Below are 21,635 nucleotides of genomic sequence, written 5' to 3'. Positions count from 1 at the left end.
TGGGCAGTGAGGACAGCACTCCCAGATGCACCAATTCTGGTGCTTTTTGGGGAGTTTCAGGAGCTGCCATCCATCGGGAGCTGTGGCCTGTGGGAGGTGGCTCTGGCAGTTTAGCAGCTGGCACAGAGCACTCTGTGAGTTGTTCAATCAAAGCTCCAGCTGGGAGAAGCAGCCCTGGCGCTGGAGGTGTCCTTATTGTTTGTGAAATCATTGTTAATTAAGGTGAGATCTCACTGTGCTGGTGCTCAGCCAGCACAGGGGGAAATGGACCTTTCCCTGACAAGTTTATCGTTCAAACAGCCTCCACGAGCAAGCATAAAGGGTGATTCAAAATGTAAAAGGTTTGTTTTATTGTTTCTAAAAACTTTATTTCCACAGGCCCCCCACTGCAGTCCCTCTGATTAGCTGATCAATCTCATGAGCAGCACAAGCATGAACAATGTGCCTTTCCCTCTGCTTTACCCAAACCATGGTGGCACTGGCTGAGAGATGCTCCAGCAACACCAGATCACCTTTCAACAGCTGCCATTCCAACCTGTGTCCTTCTTCTTCTTCTCCCAGGGAAAATGGTTGCCCACAGCTCACACTTCTGGGTCATGAGGGAGTTCTACCTGGTTGGAGCATGGTAGGAGTCAACCCGAACCCTCAGATTCCCTCCTTCCATTTCTGGTGCATTACTTTTTTCTTTCTTGACAGATTATGTTCAGTTTGACCTCATTTTTGCCCTGGCCATTCTGTAATCCTGATTTATGGTGGGCAATGTAACCTTGTTTTCAACCTGAACTCAAGCAGTGGTCCTTGGGGTGACACTGTGGAAATTAATTATTAACTCTGCATGTCACTGGGCAGTATGGCATGCACCCAGCTAAAGGAGCATAAAATACCTGTAAAACTACAAATAAAACTTCTCATCTGATGTTTGAAACCTAATCACTCTGTAGTCCACGGTGAAAGAGTCCCAGGGCACTGACCAGCACTGAGCCCCTGACACAGAGATAACCAATCCCTCTGAGCCCAACACCTGGAAACTGAATGCTCATCCTGCCAGGGTCTCTCTTTGTGTTCAATTTTTGTTGAAGTCTAAGGAAATATGGTTGATCTCAGAGATGAGGAAAATGTTGAGTTGTCTTCTGAAGCAGCAGCACCAGAGTGAAACAGGTTTTCCCCTCCATGCTCCTGGTTCCCTGCTTTGTCTCCACACACTGCAATGCTGCACACAAACCCAAAAGAAGACTGGAGCATTTACCCACGAGTGTGTGCATCTGTACAGACAGAATTTACCCAGAGAGGCAAACATTGCCCACTGGAGGAAGCTGTAGTAGAAATGGTGCATGACAAGTGCTGCTCCCAGTGTTTACTGCATCCTGTATCACCCCTTGGACTCCATGGCAGTAGATCAGCTCTATTAATCACACACATTCCTGTAGTCATCACCAAAATGAGTAAAAGCACATTTGCTTAAAAGAAATCCAGGCCCGGGCTGCTCTCTATAAACATTCTTAGACAAAAATTATGTTCTTGACTGAAAATTTGGCTCTACCACGTTTTTCTCCTTGCATGTGCTCTGGAAGGCAGAGCTTTCAAGGTTAATGACATCCAATTAATGCACCTCAGCAATCATATCTAGTGATCAACACGGCACAGGAGTAGTAAAGTTTTATTTGCAATTTCAGCTGTACAGCTCAAAGCTATCAAGTACAACAAATTATGTTTAGTATCTTAGTGTAACTACCCAATAATCTGAAATTCCCGGGTAAAGCCTATCAATGACAGTATTTTCCACTGTGTGTGCTGTGTACACTGTGATGATGCACTTTGGCTTGGTGCTGTTGTTGCTTCTCACCCCTTTTTCTCTTTTCCAAGCTGTTGGCTATGAGATACCGACAAATACAGAGTTTTTCAACTCTATTGGATTTCTTCACTTACAAATGAGATCATGGCTGTGCCATAAATACATGCACACCACAAAGGAAGAAACAGAATATTATTAACACTTTTCATCCTGCTCTTGAATCTCATCCTGGAGCGTGGAGATGTGTCTTGTTGCATTGTCAGAAATACCTCAGCTCTGGCAGCTGAGCTCTGAGAGCCTGGCTGCCTCCAAGGGAAGGAGCACATCTCATAACTCAGGTGTGGTGCGAGAGATCCTGTGAAATCCAGACTGATTTGACAAGCAAAGGTAAAAAATCAGCCATTCCTCTGGACATTGTGTCACAGAGGTAAATCAGACTGTGGCATTTACATGCCCAGCACAAGTAATGCAGTACTGCTCCACCAACCTACAACCTGCAGATGACAAACCTTATTATGTTATGGCTATAAAACTGACACCAATTGTATACAATTACTGAGCATTCCTGTTAACAGCTTCAAAATGTGGACTCACACACCTAGTCCTTTCTTAAATCCATAGAAATAATCGAGCCCTATATCAATTTTAGCCTCTTTTACATAGCCTCGGAATTATATTTGGCATCTCTACCTGGCACACACAATAACTGCCAGCAACAGTAACCATTTCTGCATTGAGGTCACCGAGTACCTCCACAGCTGTGAGAAGTCTGGAGAGCACAGGACGCTGCCCGGCTCAAAAAGTCCAGGGAAATGGGGAAAAAAAAAATAACCCAGAAATTGTCGGAGCTTTCTTTCAGCTGCATTTTAGATTTTAGCTCAGATCTCAGCACAGCTTGCCCTCTGCTAACCCCTCCTTATCTTCCCCTCCTCCGCACCACACACACACAACAGAGAGAATCACCAGAATCGATTTAACAAAAGCCCCTGCCCGTTCAAGGAACGAGCCCTAACCCGAGGATCCCGTCCCATCGGAAATGCGCCAGGCAGCGCTGGCTGTCTCGGGGAAAGGCACAAACCCCGAGCATCCCCGGCGCACAGAGAGCCTCGCTACAAACGGGATGCGGCAGACAAAGAGCAGCGCCCGGCGCTCCCCGCTGCTCCCGGCGGTGCCGGGCACCGGGCACGCTTCGCCTTCTCCCGCATCCCTCACCGGGGCGGGTGATGCTGCTCGGCGGCCCCGCGCATCTCCCGCGCTGCTGCTGCTGCTGCTGCTGCTGCTTACCGGGCTGGGCGCGGGCGCTCGGCGGTCCGGCCGCGCTCAGGGCCAGGAGCAGCAGCACGGCCGGGCCCGCTCCTCCTCCTCCTCCTCCTCCTCCTCCTCCTCGGCCCGCGGGCCGGGCGCTGCGCGGGGGCGCTGGGCCGGGCGCTGCCGCCCGCCGCATCCCCGCGCCTGGCACGGCCCCGCTCAGCGGGCAGCGCTGCCCATGGCCGGCCGGGCTCTGGAGCGGCGGCTCCGCAGGCGGGCGGCGGCCGAGGGGGCGGAGCGGGGGCCCCGCATGCCGCCCGGGGGCTCTGCCCGCTGAGCGCCGCCCGGCCCGGCTGCTCGGGCTCCGGCGGAACCGAGCTGCACCCACCCACAAAGGGCTCTGGGCGCCGCCAGCGCCGGCTCCGCTCCCCGCCCTCCGAGAGCGGGGAGGCGGGAGAGGGGGCGGCGCTGCCGGGGCCACGGGGACCCCTCCGCAGCCCCCCGGGCCAGGAACGGGGAGCGGCTCCCAGGGATGGGTCACCGGGTCCCGGGGATGGGTCACTGGGTCCTGGCCCGTGCCTGGCGACAGCGGCTCCCGGGGATGGGTCACCGGGTCCCGGCGATGTGTCACTGGGTCCCGGCGATGTGTCACTCGGTCCCGGCGATGTGTCACTGGGTCCCTGCCCGTGCCCGGCGACAGCGGCTCCCGGGGATGTGTCACCTCCCCGCGTGCTGAAGCGATTGTGCCCCGCACCGCCTTTGGGTGCGAACGGAGGTGCGCCCGCCCGCAGCGATGCTGCGACACGGGCAGGCTGAAAGTGCCTCTCTGCTCACTGATGTCCCGAGCTGGGAGTGGCCGGGCCGGGACATCTCCGAAGATGTCCCTCGTTATCCCAGGCAGCAGCCAGTACCTCCTCCCGGCAAAGCAGCCCGAGCACCCCTGGCAGCATTTCTGCCAGTGCAGAAGCAGCTCTGAGGATAGAGGAGCTCGAGGGTACCGCAGGAGGCGACCAAAGCGGCAGCTACGTCCTCAGGCGTTTTTTGCTGAGCAAAAAACACAGGAGAGGGCTTCTCTGGTCTTCTCTGGTCGCCCCTCTCGTGTGCTCGCTCCATCACTCCCTCCCGAACTGGGATGGGGCTCAGACACCCTGACTCGAAGGGGAGATCCAGGACAGAGAGGATCCTCTCTGTTTTGCTTTAGGGTACAACACGAAGCGCACGGGATGTGTTCTGGACAGCAAAGGGGTCAGCCCCAGCTGCTGCTTCGGACACGGTCACACTCAGTACTGGGCAGTCCATTTAGCGTCTTCACCAAGTCCTGTTTGCAGCAGAAGCAGCGGGAAATCTTTATCCTGGCATCGTCTCTTTCCCTGAACTGCATCCATGAATTCTTTCAGTCCCAGCCCATGCCTGCTGGCAACAGGCAGTGATGGTGGGAGGAGGAGCAGTGCAAAGGTGGCTTTGGGGCACAACATGCTCCAGGACTCTGAGAGCTGGTCCTGAAAGGCTGCAGCATTGTTTACACGCAGGAAAGCTGCCCCAGCCTCCCAGAAACTCTGCTCTGCTGGAAGCTGTCGTGCTGAGAAATTCTTAGAAGTCAGGTTTGAGGTGGAGCAAACCTCAGCATGGGCCAGCCACGGCTTGACACCCCGGTACCCAGCCGCTGGCAGCATCCAAAGCCCTGACAACCCATAATTACACATTTATCTGACTGCTTCAGCACGCTCCCCGTGTCACCAACGCAATTATGCTGTCCCATTTCCACCGCTTTGCTTCCCCCCCCCCCCAAATCACTAATTCATTCCGTGCAAAATTAGCTTCCCCTTGATGAGTGCCAGCGATTATCCAGAGCAAAGATGGCAGTTTATGATTATTATAGTGAAATGGAGCTTGCTCATCACTCTGCTCAATCCAGGCCAGCACGTTTAGTGCGGGGCCCTCTGCTGGCACCTTCAGGGAGCCCCGCACAAACCTCATTTCGTCGTTTTCCCATTTTTCTAGGTTTTGACAGAACTCGACTTTGTAATAGAGCCATCAATAAGCTAATTTTCACAGTACTTTTTTCAGTCTAGCTCTCAAGCATTATGGTTTTCTCCTAATTTTCCATTACAGTGTGTGTGTGCATGTATTATGTAGAAAATACAAGTAGCAGATTGATTTGTTTTTTCAAATGCTTTTAAAAATGTGTATTTTCCAGAATGATGAATGGATCTTTTACAGCTAGTGAAAAATCTCTGGGGTTTTACCAAACAACTGTAGTTAACTACTTCCTAAATTTAACTTTTCTAATCCTGTTTGGGTTGGGTTTTTTCTTCCAGATCCAAAATTGCCTTGCTTGCACTAGACCTACTGCAAGCATCCCAAGTCTTGCTTCTTTTGATGAGGGAACCCATAAGATGAGGATTTCATTCATGGATGAGAAGTGACTGTGGCCAGACAGTGACTTGTCTGTGAAGCTGGTGGCAGGCCATGGTATCTCTTTGCAGCAGAACCGTTGGCATTTTTCATTTTCATGAAAATCTCACTCCCCAAAACAAGCACAGAATGGAGTGCAGCCTCCAGACACCTCTGCCAACAGGCTGTAGATGCTCCCAACCTGCCATTTCAGAGTCTGAGAAGAATCCTTCCAAATGTGTACTTCATCCTCTCAGCATAAAGCTTTATTATTCTAACAAAGCATACTCAGTGCTGTTCCCCAGGACAAGGGCAGGTAGAATTATCTGAACCTGCTTAGAGCACAAATCCACCCCTCCTGAGAGACAAAATGCAACTTCCTTCCTACAGGTGGGAGGCAGGAAGATATAATTAACATTAATCACCCTCAAACCTTACCCATGACTTAATGAGCCTTCCTGCACAGCAGGGCAGGCACAGTCAGGGTGGGGAGAGGCAGGAGGGGCTGCAGCCTTCCCCTGGTGCTCCCAGAGCTCTGCCCTGCTCAGACAGCACCTGCTGAACCTTTCCCTCTCTAGTGGGGAGCAGCACTGCCCACAGCCCTCCCAAAACTTCCACCTGTGCTGCCTCAGTCCTCTGCAGGAGCTTCACAGTGTGCATGAGCTGCAGGGCTGAGTGTGACTCCACCACAGGCACCAGCACTGCTTTGTGAGCTGTAGCAAACAGAGCTTCTCTCTTGCCTCCCAGACACTGATCACCTGCCCAGCTGAAAAGCCAGGCTCATTCACTGAACCCCTTTGTCCTGCATGTGACAGCCCCATTGACTCTGGAAGGTTTTCCTTGAATGAATTTCCCATCTTAACTGCAGTACAAATGTGTACTTTGCATTTAGTGACAGGGAAAATACCCAATTTTAAAGCAGTGTTTGTCATCCTAAAGAAAGTTAAAGAGGAAGATGACTTACACATAACTGCCTGTCCACAGGATGGGAAAGAACACAGGGGACAACTGGGCATCATTACTAACAGAAAGGACTTCACAGGCAGAGAATTCACTTTGAAAGGCTCAGGCTGCCTTTCCTTCTTTGTTAGATGTTGCCAGAAGTGAGAGTGTGAAATGCACTGAGCCAGGGGCCCTGTTTGCTATGGGAAAAGTGGGATCTAGACACCAATATGCATTTAAAAGTCAACAATACACAAGGCTGGCTGTAAAGAAGGGAAAGGAAGCAGCTTTTGAAGCCACAGGTGTCTGCAGAATTTGGACAGAGGTGTTTACACATCACCTGAGGCACAGAGCTGCAGGAAAAGCTTTGCAGACACTGACCAACTGCACTGAAGCACAGTGACAGATCCACATCAGCAGGATCTGATCCTCATCAGATCTTACCAGATCTCACCTGATCCTTGCATTTAGCACTTTAAAGCTTTCTGTCAGCTCTGAACTATTCTGGCATCAAAAATACACTATACTGTCATTTCAGCCTTTTACATTTCATTTCTGACTGACCCTGAAACACAGTGCTAGGCACAGAAACCCCCACCCAACCACCAGCTTTAGGAAGCACTGCAGCCCCAGGGCACAGTGAGCACATTTGGCTGACAACAGCACGGCCAAATGTGCCTTCCATGGACGTCTGGTCCATAGCAGGTGGCCATCTGGAGGCACTGGCCATGTGGGGCCATCTGTGGCAGCAGGAGCACCGTCCTGCTGGCCCAGCAGCAGCTGCCACCAGCTTGGCACAAAGCTCAGCAGCACTGAGGTGTCTGCTGCTATCTGGGCCAGATCACCTTCCACTGAGGCTGTAAAAGTGGGACATCCAGAACAAAGAGCCTTCGAGGTGTGGCTGCACTGAAGAGGGCTTCTCAAGACCCTCTGAAGCAAGCTAATCAAATTTAAAACTTCAAAAAGAAGTTCAGTTGAATGATCACATCAGAATTTTAGAGCCCTCTCTGTGAATTTTCATCATTTGCTTTCATGTAATACAGCAACAAAATAAAAGCCACCAGAAGTCATCTGCTGCAATATATATTTTAATTCAAAGTGAATCTTGACAGTAATACACCATAAATTCTTATTTTGACACTCACCAAAATAGTCACCTGGAAAACCCGCTTTTTGTGACAAAGTACAGAAGGCTTGGTCACATTTAAATCACTGAGAACTAGAAAGAAATACTATCGCAAACTGTAAGAGACATTACATCCATAAAAAATTTTCCCAGTCCTCATATTGTAATATTGCACAGTGCAATTGCTACATGGCCAACTAGTGTAGCAGAGAAATCCAAAGCAAAAAAAAAAAAAGCCACAAGTCTACAAATTGTTAAACAGTAACAGTTCAACCTCATTAATCAAGTCTCTATCACTGGGTGTTTCTAGAACAAGTCTTCCTACAGCTTGCAGTGTGATTTAACTTTTACTTAACACAAACCACGTTAATTAGCAGTAAAAACAGAAAATTTAAAAATTAAAACAAAACAAAAAAAGAGGAGTTAATACAGTAGCATATTTGACCAATAAAACACCCTGAAGTTAAAAACTGAACACAAGAAATTCATCATATAAAACCTTGCAAATTAAAAGTAATATGCAGATATGCAATTCCATAGTCATGCAGTGTTTTATTTAAAAAAGGCATTAAAACGGTATTGTGTAAAAATGCTTCTCAGAGGATGACTTTTTTCACAGAAAAGGCCCTCACCCTGAAAGCTTTTTTTTTTTCTGCAGATGGGCCCCAGACACTTGCAGTGACAAGAGTCTGTTCTCTCAGAGTACATTGCGGGAGGAGGGGGGAAAGTCACCTGGGGTGTTGAATTTGTGATAGGATCCCAAATATTTCATTCTTTAAAATGCAGACGTTTCTAAGATTATAATACAAAGAAAGAGCAGCAGATCTAATCTGGGGGAGCGTTTCCAGCAACCCTTCCCTGCACAGGGCAGGACACTGTGGTGGTGACACACAGAGAACGGTGTCAATTCAACAAGCACATCAGCTCCAAACCTTAAGCACGGTAAAAAGAAAGTACAGAAATCACATCAGACCCATGATGATCCCCGTGGCCCCAGGAAAAAAAAAAAAAAAAAAAAAAGCAGGTTTTTTTTTTGTTGTTTCTTTGTTGATTTTTTTTTTGTTACCACGATACAAAAATCAATGTGCTCTGCTTGCATTGGTGGTTCTTGGTGTGTCCATTGCCTGCAATGGAGTGAGCACCAAAAAAAGGGAGTGAACAGAAAAACAGCACAAGTTTGAGTGGTAAAGGTGGACATCCAATTTGACTCCCCATGTTTAGGCTTTACATACGTGTTGGTAAGATTTCAAATTCATCAGGATACTCCTAGTTGCTAATGTATACTTTATATACACACACACTTGTACAAAATGCATAGAGTTGATTACTACAAACATTGAAAGTTTTGGGAAAAATTACATTTCTTAATTTTCAGTGTGATTAAAAATGTACTGCTGGTATTTTCTCTATTTTTTTTTTTTTGTTCTAATACTGTTGTATTTTAATTACTTAAAAACTAAATCAAATGTAGGCACATTTATTTCATTCAGACATTCATTAAATAAAACACTGCTTGTGTTAGTGGAGTAAAGAAAAAGATTACCAGTTATTAGCTTATTGACAGAGTTAAACTCAAATGCTTTGCACTCTTATTCCAGTCAACATTGCAAGGATTGTATTCCAGATTTTGTTTTAAAAAAAGTTAAGTCAAGCCTGCAAGATGCAGCTTCTTAAGTGTCTACACAATGCCAATATGAAAACATAAAAAAAATTAAGTTACATTAATACATCCACTTATATGCAGTGATGAGCTCAAAGTTAATGGAGATAAAATACTGATGCAAATAACACACCCCAAAAAAACATATGCAATCATCTTCCATCATTTACAGTATAGTAGTTACGACACTTCAAACATGAAAACAAAATAAAAATTAAAAAAAAAAATAAAATAAACCAAACCCAAACCCCAGCTTCTATTTCATGTAATTAGACTTGTACAGAAATTAGAAGGCTAAGAAAGAACTAGTTAATCACCTAATTTCACAGCTATCTGAAGTGGCAATCATTATATAGCAGCTTATCTATGATACATTCAAGATAAATGATACAATTTATTACTTGCCCATAAGCTAAAACACAGCCTCAGCTTAATACCTTCCATAAATCCCATCTCTACACTACAGTATACTTGAGGTCTATGAAAAAGTAGCTACCTTTTATAGGAAATGGATGATTAAGTCTTTGGTGCTGCAAAAGCAACTTCATTTGAACAAAACAAAAAACAAAAAGACACACTTCCTAAGGAGAGAAAAAAAAATAATAATAATAATAATAATGCAAAAAGCATGTAATTTACGTCCCTGACGGAATGTATTAAATAAGCAAACACCCACAACAGGCTAAAACAAATACTATTCATGTAAAAAGACTAAAATCTCTCCCATGCATAAATGAAAGATTGCACACAAAGAACTCACATCTTTTTCAAGCTTCAACAGTAAATATTCTGCTACTAGTTATTAAATACTGCATGGTTTGCTCAAGCTAAGATGAAACCACATCATGGATCAACGAGCACTTGGCTTCTCCTTTCATTAGCTAGTCAGTCATGCCTACCTCACCTCTAAACATTTTATTATATCCAATTAGACAAATACTTTTAAAATAAACTACTTAGGTCGTATTGCAGTTCCATTTACCAGTATGAAATACTGTCTTGCATGTTTCTACCCAATAGCTACTGAATCAACTTTCCTTAAGCACTACTAAAGTCCTGTCTTGAAGCTAGATCATTCTGGGGGGGAAAAAAAAGACAGCAAAATTCAGCTACAGCAAAACATGCTGCCTTCTCAATCAGGAAAATACACCCAATACTAAAATAATACCACACAAAACCCAAAATGAGCATTACGCTATCAAAAAATCAGCAGATCTGAATTTTTAAGTGCTGCAGTCCTCAACATTTATATATAAGTAATAACATTAACAACCTCAAATATTTAAGGCACTATGTGTGGGAACAGTTTACAATGCAGCTGAGATTATTAGGACAACAACATTTAAGAGCAATGTTTAGGCCTTTTTCTTTGCCCATGCAAAAGACACATGCAATGTGAAGAACAACAGCTCAACTTTTAGATAAGTGACTCAACATTTAAACACCAAGATACGCAACACAAACGAGTTTACTTCTACACCTGTACTGCTGACACATGTGCATCTGTTGCTCTAGTTCTGTACACTGAATGGCTTCCCAAATGTAGACGTGTCTTGCACTAGTTAGAAGGCAATTTTATAAAAAATAGCAGGAGCAAAACCAGATTTCTGCTCCCATAAGTCACCTGTCTAAAGTTACTATATAAGAAGATAACATGACCAAAGACAAGTTATACCAAATGTGCAAAACACATTAAAAGTGAGTTTGTATTTTTTTTTTTTTTTTTTTAAAGCTCAGAGTTGTTTAAATTGCACCCAAGTCTACATGATTCAAAAAAATAATTTTCCTGTTGTGCCATGGCTAAATACGTAACAAACACCATGTTTCTTCTCCAGCCAGCCCTCCTGAGCACGGGGTGAGCTCTCACATGAAGGGGTACTGGCCGAGCTTGCTGGGGCTCAGCGGGAAGGCGGCGTAGGCGGCGGGCGAGGCGGCCACGTAGGAGTGGGGTGGGAAGAGGGCTTTGTACTGAGTCTGCTGCAGGCTGGGGGAGGGCAGCAGGCGGGGGTTGATGCCCACGGGCACCTGGTGCACGATGCCGTTGCCGGGGTGGCTCAGCCCGTAGGGCGGGTGCTGCAGCAGCGCGCGGGAGGCACAGGGCGAGGCCAGCAGGTGCGCCACGGGGGCTGGAGAGGCGTAGGGCAGCAAGGTGGGCTGCCCACCCAGGTGGGAGCTGCCTGGCAGGTGGCTGGGGCTGCCCTGGGGCAGGGAGAAGGCGTGGCTGGCCACGGTGCCCACCAGGAAAGGCTGCTGCTGCTGCTGCTGGGGCTGCTGCGGGCGGCGCGGGGCAAAGTTGCTGTTGTTCCACTCCTGCGGCCCCGAGGAGAAGTGCTGGACCTGGCCACACACACACACACAGAGAGAGAGAGAGAAACAGGCAGGGCTTAGAGATCCACAGAGCACAGAGAGGGGAAAAATGGAGGAGAATGCACTAAAACTAGTCAACTTAAAATCAGGAGGAATATAGAGACGGGGATTATCAATGCTTCGACAGAACAAAAAAAAGATACATTAGCTATTTAGGCAGCAGCACAGACAATAAGAGATGGAAAACGGAACACAAGTTATTTTAATGCTCTTGCAAAGGGAAAAAAAAAAAAGGATAAAATGCCATGCTGGGCTGTTTTAACAGAAATACCATGTATCACATGAGCAAGGTGCTTATTCCACTCTACTCAGCACTGGCTTGGCATCAATTGGAAGTGCTGCATTCAGTTTGGGCACCATAATGAGGCACAAAGAGGACAAATAGGAGAGAAATTTTAGAGGAGAGCAGGAAAAATAATAAACGGATTGAAAAATATCTGAGACAACTAGGCAAACAGAAGTCTAGGTCTATGATCACAGGAGGATGTGGCAATCATTAACAGTTATAAAGAGAAAAGACTAAAAATCAATTACTCCCATTAAATGATGCAGACTTCAAACTACACAGGGCATCTACCAAAGAAGGAAGGAAGGATCAGCATAAATTTTTGTAATGAAAATAACGTTCTATGCTTTCTGCCAAGAGGCTGAGGAGCTGCAGACACTGAAGAGATTAAAAATTAATACCATGCTGATCATATTAAGGTTTGCTTAGAATTAATTAAACCAATCCTTTTGCATAATCATGCAGAAGGGGAGACTGTGTCACCCACCCAAATGTTTCTTTCAATCTAAACTATTCAACTCATTATTGCTAAATCCTCTTATCTACACATAGCATGCTTTCATTTAGCATTTAACTGACAATATTCACAGTTTCTCTGCAAGACTTACACAAACAGGTACTGCTCTAACATTAATGCACCTCCAGCTATCTAACCAAAAGCTCAATGCAGCTACAGCTCCAAGATAATTAATTAAAAGGGGCTTAAGGTAGATGTCACGTGTCAAGTTCAGTCCCCAGCCACAGCAGACACATTTGCTGTGTTGTTGGGCAATGATAAAAGTAACTTTTAAATTAGCTTTAGGTATCTTCTAACATTGGATGGAACTACAATCAGAGTCTCATCTCCCCTCCAGCTTCACTACCTGGCAGCAAAGGCAAGAAATAGTTGGGTTTGCTGAGCTATATCTCACCTCTGGACACTCAAACTAAAAGATTTTCATGCACACTACTGACAGAACAACACAGAGATACAGCTGCAGATTTTAACTGCACATTATGAGTATTTTAGGATGTAGGAAAAATAAATGCTAACATATTTTTATTTTCGTCTGGTGTTTTGATATAGTGCAAGCATTGACAATTTTCCCAGCGTGGCTTTTCTGGTTTGTTTTTATTTTTAATAAAGTCAGCTATGTTAAGAAAATTACTCAAAATAAAAATCCTTATGACTTGCCCAGTAAGTTGAAATCCACTTTTCAAGATTTGAACACTTCTTTAATCAAGCTGCTGAAAACCTGCAGCTGCCACAGACAGCGACTGAAACGGTGAGCGTTCAGTTTGGAGCTCAACTTCTTGAGTGTCTGGGGCTTGCTGGGCGTGAGCACACATACCTGACTGAAGTTCCCATGGTGCTGATGGAATGCTGATGTCAGTTTCTGCTGACGGCTCCCCACCACACAAGACTGGTTTATTCTCCCCAGGACAGACCGACCCTTCCTCAGTGGCTGGCACGGAGCGTCTTCCAAGGAAGAAATAAACAATGTCATGCTTTTGTTGTCACTATTCTCTTCTGGCAAAAGTTAGACAAGGCTTCATTTGCTTAAGCATGCAGGGAAAATAATAATACAATACACCAATTATTTGTCAAACCCTAGCACTGTTTAGGAGTGGTTACTACAGATTAGCAGTTGTATGAGTAGATCAAAATCTTCATGTATATTGAATAAATAAATACTGAAACATCTATTCTTATCTACTGGCATATAAAAACACCTGAACTAACTTACCTGTATTCACCATCTGTTCCTCAAGATGTAACCTGTTTTCAAGTCTCATGGGTGGTACCACTACTGTGCAAACAGTTGATTTGGTTTCAGGGTTAACTGAGGCTCTTGCTTCCTTATTTTTATTGTTATTGTCTACAAAGCCATTTTCCACAAAGGGGCTGTCATGTCCTGAGGAGTCTGAGCTTGGGGAACCATCCACTGTATCACATCCACTCTCCTGTTCATCATCTGACATACTGTCAAAAAATAAAAGTATTGCAATGAAGCAGAGAGATTTTCATGATAGAGGTACATTTTCTTAAATTAACACATTTAATTTCTAGTGAAATTACTATAATTTAAAGTTAAATTATATATAGAAATTGCTCAAAGGTGGATAAAAATGATGCATTGTAATTACACAGGCACATATATTCAAACTCATCCTACCCATATATTGCAAGGCTCAAAGAAAAGAGATAACTCCTTTATATTAAAAATTGATGGAATACATTATTAACTTTAAGCATACAAGAAACAGCAGTGAATTCACTAATGCCTAAATGCATGGTCAAGTCCTTTAGTGATTTTACAGCTCATGCAACATGTCCTTATTGCATGCTGTTTAAAATAGGACATCACAAATAAAACCACTTATGAAAATTACTTTTTGTGAAAAGTACTTTGACACTACGAGGGCCACCACAAAAGTCTGAAGATTTAACCAACAGAATCAGGTAATTCTGAGTAGTTTTTTCATGTAACAAACAGTAATAATGTGACAACTACTTAGCAATTAATTGTACTTCTATATCATTAACTTTTGATTAGAGTTGTTAATTACATGACTTTGTAGAATGCTACTGAAACCAGAATCCAACACACTCCTCTGCTATTGACAAAGTTGAATTCGCAAGGGGAAGTAAATTACAGGTCAGCTCCTTACAATTCAAAGAAAATACCCTAAAATCAAGTAGGTCTTTATAAAAACTTAGCTGAATTTTTGAATGTTTTGATATTAAAGAATATCAAAAGACTGACAGTGTTAACTACCAACCAGTAAGACTACCTGATGCAGACTCAGAGTTCCACCTCCTTGTCAATACATGCTCTGACAGAAGCTTTAATTATTCTAAACAAACTTTTATCATTAGGACCTTAATTAGAATTTATTTTTCAGCATGAAACTGCTGAAGGCTCAAGCTAGACATGAGGCAGTGAAGATAAAAACATTTCAAAGCTGTTCACAGCAATAGTGTTCACCCTAAGTGAGCCTTACTTTTATAGAAGAAAAAAGGCATCAATTTCATGAAAGATTACAAGATACACAATGGAAAAATCAGAGACTGCAAAAATTAAAAAATACATGGTGACCAAATCTGTCACATACTATTTAGGCTTATTTAATCCTGCAACTCTAGAAGATTTTTATTCCAAAGGAAGCTGCATGCAACATGTTTATATTTTCTGTGTGAGCACCATTCATTCAGTATTCTGAAAGCTTCCACTGCAGCAAGACAGATCTGTTAGGAACAAGAACAGAGCAGTCTGTGCTGTGCAACTGCAGGCCAGCAAATCAACTTTTAAACAGATCATTTACCCTCACCAGCTGGCAACATAACAAAACCTGTGCATTTTTTAGTATCAACTGGGCCTGCTGTATACCAAGATCTTCCTTTTTCTGCAAGGAGGCTGAGTTTTCACCTGTTGGATCTCTTGCAAGGAGAGGGGCTGGAGTGCTCCGAGGAGCTGGTGCTGAGCGTGCTGTCGGGGCTGCTCAGGGAGCACACGCGGTCCATGTTCAGGGTGTTCTGGCAGGCTTCACACTCCAGGCTCCCCTTACACCTGCACACAAAAACACAGTCAGCAAACACACATTCACCACTCACCTAGGTAAAACTGTGCAATAAAAAAGGGCCCATTGTCGCAGACATCTTTTTATGAAAAATCCTTTCCTTAGGATTTTTCCTCCTGAGAAGCTGAGAAGCCTCAGGAACAAAATGTAAACAATGGTTATTTGCTGCTGTAGAATGCAACAAGTAGATCTGTGATTGGTCTCATGTGCTTGTTTGTAATTAATGGCCAATCACAGCACAGCTGGCTCGGACAGAGAGAGTCCGAGACAGCTGCCTTTGTTATCATTTTTTCTTATTTTGTTCTTAGCTTAGCTAGCCTTCTAATGAAACTTTTTCTTCTATTCTTTTAGTATAGTTTTAATGTAATATATATTATAAAATAATAAACCAAGCCTTCTGAAACATAGAGTCAGATCCTAGTCTCTTTCCTCAACCAGAGACCCCTGCGAACACCGTCACAGCTCATCATTACAAAAGACCCCTTAAATGTAAACTAGTATCCAATTCCTTCCTTCTGTTACATCCAAACCAGGCTTTAAACCTTTACAGTATTCTTTTTTGAAACCTACTAAATGGGTAATTTTTTTAACTGAATCAATACTAAAACAAGTAGATTAAAATGGTCTACTACAGGAGTTCAGAGCCTTGAAACTTTTGACAAAGCTCAGATTTAAAATGCATGTTCCTCCAGCTCAGAATTATTACAAGTAAAGAGGAAGTCAAACAAACATTAGACTTTTAAGCCTTGCATGCTTCTGTGATGGCTCTGTGAAAGAAAACTCCACTGGAGGACAATACCCAGCGCCTGCTTTTGCACCCAAAGGTTCACCTTTTCACACTGTTAGAGAAGTACTTTCTACCCACAGGTATGTAATAGTATCTAGTGGGTGCTACTACTAGAATGGTAATGTTGAGTATATACAGCAAGAATACTGTTCTTTAACAAATAAATAGGGCATGGCATTACGAAAAAAGGCCTAAAAAAACTATGGTTTGAAAAGGCATAACACACACAGATTAATGTGGTAGATTTTTGACAGTGTTGTTCCCTTTCAGTAACAGAGTGCTTCAGTAACAGAGTGCTACAGTGCACACAGTGCCTGCTGAAACTTGATTAGGAGCAAAATGCTTGTCCTTTTTGAACTCAGATTCATTAGCTGCGCTGATGCCTAGAGAGGCTACCTGGGACAGAGGCTAGATAGAGTTAAAGAATAAAGCAGGGATTTATTATTAGGCCTTCAAGGGATACACCTTGGGAAGTACAAGAGCCTGGCCAGGGCTACACCCAAGATGGACCCCAAGTCACCCCAAGTTTTCACACTTTTTATAAGTTCTGGTCCATTTACATATTGGGGTTAATTGTCCAATTACAGCTTCAGGTTACGAAGTCCCATCCTCCCAGTTTCCCCTCCTCAATTCACTGCTGTTTTACACTTTTTGGGCCTGAAGCTGCAATGGTGTCCTTAGGCTGGAAAAGGATTGTTTTGTCTAACTAGACTGTGAAGAGAACTTGCTAACACTTTATATGAAGTTCAGAATCACATACTAAAGCAATACAAAATCTGAATTGAAGTTCAGAATTACATACTAAAGCAATACAAAGCATCATTAGCACTGATGCCTTCAGGTTTAGATTTAATGAAAATCTAAAATATGAAATCTAAACCTGAAGGCATCAGTGCTAATGATGCCTTGAGAAGGCTGGCCTAGAGCAGAGACTGGACAGGGCTAAAGAATCAAGCAGGGATTGATTCAAAGCATCTCCTCCATGGATCCACCTTGGGCAGCACCAGAGCCCAGCCAGGCCTGCACCCAAGATGAACCAAAATGGCCCCAAAATGCACCAGCGCTCCCGGGCTCTCTCCCTTGGATCAGTTCTGCTCCATTTGCATCTTGCAGTTCATTGTCCCATTCCAGCTTTAGCCCCTGCAGTCCCACCCTGCTTGTTTTTCTCTCTGCAGCCCACGGGGTTTGTGCTCTTGGGCTGAGATTGGGATCATTTGTCCTTGGTGCCCAGCTGGAGCAGGAATTGTTTTGTCTCCCTGCTCTGTGCACAGAGCTCAGCATCCCCTCATGTGAAGCTCAGACCCACCCACTAAAGCAGCACAGAATGTGAAAAACAGAAAAGCTAAATGGCTGGGACAGCTGCATCTAAGTCAAGCCTAACAAAACCCAAGGCAGATGCTCACTCCCTCAGCGAGTGCGTCCGTGCCACGTCGTCCTCGTCGGTGTCACTGCTGATGGTGATGACGCTGACGGGGCTGGGGGAGCTGCCCAGGAACAGCGCCTGGCGGGGGCTGCTGGGGACAGGGGGCTCGGGGGCCAGCCTGAGAGAGGCCTCCTGCCCCTCCGAGTTGAGATTGTCCTGTGCTTCTATACAACTTATCCTCTTGACAGCCTTCAGGTTGAGGATCTTTGGAGAGATAAAGGCTGAGTTGTGGATATTGGTGTTTTGTAGCATGTTGCTCCTGAGGAGGAAAAAACAACAATTTGGCATTTAGTGAATCTCAGCCTGGGCTGTTTTCAATGAAACCAAAGTAGGGAATGTAGGCTCAGTCACCTATTTTTAAAAAAAGCAGGCAACGTAGGCTAAGCCACCAATTTTTAAAAAAGCAGACAATGTAGGCTAAACCACCAATTTAGAAAAACACAGAACAAAAATACTTGGCATGGACAGTTTCAGACAAAAAAGATACCAAGTATGTAATATCAAAGACATCAACATTGAATACAGTATACTGAAAATGCCACGTTCTTATAAAGGTAAAAACAAATGAAAAACCCATGTGGGTGAAAAACAAGCAAATAAAATCCAGCTGGATTTCCTGCAAGGATTCTCCTTGAAAACAAAAGCTGGTAGCCTCCAGATGAACCCCTTGCTTAATACAAGACTGCTGACACTGCCCACATAACCCACACACTTTCCCCCTTATGGAGCATCTTTTGCATGGCACTGGGGCATATTTTCTTCAGCAAGCAGCTGAAGTATTTTTGGCTATCAGTGAAAGGTGACTGCAAGGCACACAGCAACCCTGTTACACAGCCTCTCTTTATTTTTAGTTGTCTAAACCTCATATATCCTCCTTCATGTAAACTTAGGAATATCTCATTAGAGCTACTTCAGGACATTCTTACACTTTCCCAAAGCCTGCAAAGACAACATTCTACCATGATAGGCACATACTAATCAAAAATAATTAAAACTAATTAGCATTGCAAGTATTGTTCCATCTAGTCTACCACCAAAATAACTTCAAGAGAAAGGACACATTTTCCCAAAAGACTAAGAGGAATTGTGTCCAACAAAGATATCACTTCTACAAGTTGTTCCGTTGCCCACAAAACAGCAATAACAGCTGTGGGAATCCCACCTGTGTGGGAAAGCTGCAAAAGGCAGGCCTCAGAGACAGCAGAACTGTGATTAGAGCTAAGCAGTAGCTATAAGACTGGTCAGCAGAAAAATTATGTAAGAAGTAGAAAAGTAAAGACAAATAGAACAATGGTCTGTGTATTAACGCTGGTCTAGAATAACTCCCTAAGCTACAGAAAAGTTTATCTAGTGAGATATTAGGAAGTTCTAGGCTTAATAATGGAGCTCTGTGCATTGTGTTTCAAGGCTTACATGCAGGTAATGTGTTTGCAAAAAGCAAGCATTGTTTTAACCAAAGATACGTCTGCTTACAGTGGTTGGATGGAACTACTGGGAATATGCTTTTGCTTTGTGTGATTGGTCAAAAAACTTATAAACTTTTAAACTTTGTAAGTTCTTGGTCTGCTGCCTGGGATGTGAGCTGCTGGCATCTTCCCATTGCCATAACCATGTAATGAGGCTGATGCTGAAAATAAACCAGCCCAAGGCACGTTCCCAGCAGTCCCATCCTGTTTGTGATTTGTACACAGAACCCTGACGGTGATACACTGTCTTTGAATGTTCTGTCTTAGAAATATTCTACTGACCTGTTCTGGCACAGTTTGTTCCTCTTGGTAGCTGCAGGCTGAGGCCAGACAACGTGTGCAATGCCCACACTAATTGGCTGAGGGGCAGACAAGGTTATCTGATGTGTTAAGAGAGGCTGTGGTATCATTGAGCTGTAGTGGGTGCCCTGGGTAATCATCTTCCTGAGGAAAAGGAAAGGCAGGTTTATACTGCAGGTCTTTCTCACCAGCACCCCCATTCCTTCTTAAATCCCAGCCACTTGGCACAAAAGTAGGACTTACCCCCATTCTCCAAGCCTCTGTGGGCCAGCCACAGGATCAGAGGGCAGAGATGTTGGTGGAGCTGCTACTGGTGCTACCTGCTGCCATGCAGGAACCAGGATCTGCTGCGTCTGGTTGGACCACGCCTGCTGGGGAGCACAGAACTTTTATGGCACAGGTAATTCCCTGAAGCTACACTTGCTGCTTGGAGCTCAGCACAGACCAGTTCAAAACATTCCCTAACTCAATAAGTAAGAGTTTTGCTTTAAAGTAGGCCAACCTGAGAAAGGATTCCTGCTCGAATCTGTAGTGGCTGAATTGCGTGGGCTTGGGTCACCAGTGGGACTGCATTATCCACCCTCAGGGAGAAACTGGTGGGTTTGCTGTGGCTTGTAGGAATTCCTGGCAGGGAGAAAAACACATACACAAGCTTTAGGCAAACAGCAGTCTTGCATGTATTTTGTGAGCAAACATAGATGACAATTTTAAACATTTTTACCATTTTTTAAAATGTGTTTATGATCTGATTCCATAATTTAGACTTCCAAGCCAAACAAATTAACACCTAAAAGATTTTTGTGCCATAACTTATCTGCACAAATATTTGAGCTGTAGTTTCCAGAAAAAACTGCCAATAGCTACTAGTTGGAAACAGACTACTAGAAAGAGGAATGACTTTGGCAGAAAGTTCTGCAGAGCTAAGCATTTACTCCTTATCACAAACTACATTAAAAGAATTTGAAAGGAAACAGGCAAAAGTAAGCAGAACTGAATTTCAAAGCTTCTCAGAATGGACTCCTGCACACCTCATGCTCTGTATTTCCAGCAGGCTGAAACACATTCTTCTCAGCTTTTATAGCTGGCAATGTCACAGGTATAATGTCCCTCTTTGCTACCATCTCTTTGGTGGGAAACAATGTAAAATCTTCTGTCTACCTCATCAAATATTTGCAGTAGAATCCATACTCCTATTCCTCTCTTCATCAAAATAATGCAAACTATAGTAAACTATAATATATTATATAATAAATAATAATATTGTATATAATATACAATATACAATATGCAAACCAGAGCATAATACAAAACAGGTGCATCTCATGTCTTGTATAGATTTCATTATTGTTACAGGAAACTAACACAAGTAATGTGTTAGCAATGCTAACAATGCTAAAATAATAGCAATGCTGCAATGTTTACTACAATAACATTTTTTTACACAATAATGCCAAACTATAATGAAAGAGGAATTTTTCTTAACAGACATTGCAACAGAACAGCCATGCTTGAAGAAAATACTGGCTAGGAAATAGGAAAAGATATCCCTGATCTCATCTTCTAACTGCACTTCATGCCTTGTGCTTTACTCAAAGATTAAGCACTGGTGTTCACAGGTAACTACTAAAGAATTACTACACTGAAGTTTGTAAGTGCTTTGGCTGGGTTTTTTTTAAACTTTACAGTAGAGGATGAAAGAAAGTTTTCATCTGATGTAATTCTCTCATGTCATAACACAATACTCGGTTAAAACCACGCACTTCAAAGCTTTTCATTTTGAAATGCACTTGACTGATTTTTTTCCCCACAGCCATCTAGAAGAGAAGCATCTTAACTCTGACAGAAGTAGAGAGTTTTAGCACTTCAGATACTCCACAGAGCAGCCAGGCTGGGAAACTTTGAAGCAGTGCCAGATACCATTAATATCCCTTTTCATCTGTGCCAGCAACTCGTCACCTATGTGATGAAAACAATATATCCCCTCCACTTCAGCTGTAGCAGAAATTAAATTTGGAAAGTTATCATCATATTAAGAATACAGTATACAAATCACAGATAAAGTGTCTGCCTGTGCTGTTTCCTTTTCTATAAATCACTTTATTCATCTGGGAATAATGAAAACAATAGTGGTTTGTTTTTATTATGGAGTATGTCATTGTGTGAAGAACATACACAATTTAAACAATTAACTGCTCAGAAGGAAATCTGTGTGAAGCAGCCTGTGAATAGTCAGACCTTTCTTGAGTTTCTGGAACCCAAGGCAAATGCAGCTGCCACAAAAAA

General features: G+C 43.8%; 2 protein-coding genes across 9 annotated transcripts in view; both read right to left on the bottom strand.

Annotated features, from left to right (window-relative positions):
* Positions 1 to 4,025, bottom strand: part of KIAA1549L (KIAA1549 like) — a 131,668-nt gene extending 127,643 nt beyond the window's left edge. For all 5 annotated transcript variants that reach the window (XM_077179547.1, XM_077179544.1, XM_077179546.1 and 2 more), the window contains exon 1: positions 3,077 to 4,025. In XM_077179547.1, the coding sequence (XP_077035662.1) occupies positions 3,077 to 3,236 (160 nt within the window). In that variant the 5' untranslated portion in view covers positions 3,237 to 4,025. The remainder of the gene's footprint in view (positions 1 to 3,076) is intronic.
* Positions 4,026 to 7,443: 3,418 nt separating this feature from the next.
* HIPK3 (homeodomain interacting protein kinase 3) overlaps positions 7,444 to 21,635 on the bottom strand; it is a 69,314-nt gene continuing 55,122 nt past the window's right edge. For 3 of the 4 annotated variants that reach the window (XM_077179541.1, XM_054635064.2, XM_077179543.1), the window contains exons 9-16: positions 19,855 to 19,976; positions 19,596 to 19,723; positions 19,335 to 19,496; positions 17,567 to 17,845; positions 15,226 to 15,366; positions 13,543 to 13,778; positions 13,147 to 13,274; positions 7,444 to 11,499 (exon numbers count right to left, since the gene is read on the bottom strand). In XM_077179541.1, the coding sequence (XP_077035656.1) occupies positions 11,026 to 11,499; positions 13,147 to 13,274; positions 13,543 to 13,778; positions 15,226 to 15,366; positions 17,567 to 17,845; positions 19,335 to 19,496; positions 19,596 to 19,723; positions 19,855 to 19,976 (1,670 nt within the window). In that variant the 3' untranslated portion in view covers positions 7,444 to 11,025. The remainder of the gene's footprint in view (positions 11,500 to 13,146; positions 13,275 to 13,542; positions 13,779 to 15,225; positions 15,367 to 17,566; positions 17,846 to 19,334; positions 19,497 to 19,595; positions 19,724 to 19,854; positions 19,977 to 21,635) is intronic. The other variant, XM_077179542.1, reaches the window with a different exon arrangement.

The sequence above is a fragment of the Agelaius phoeniceus genome, chromosome 6, assembly GCF_051311805.1.
Source record: "Agelaius phoeniceus isolate bAgePho1 chromosome 6, bAgePho1.hap1, whole genome shotgun sequence".
Taxonomy (NCBI): Eukaryota; Metazoa; Chordata; class Aves; order Passeriformes; family Icteridae; genus Agelaius; species Agelaius phoeniceus.
This window is presented reverse-complemented; position numbering and strand designations above follow the sequence as displayed.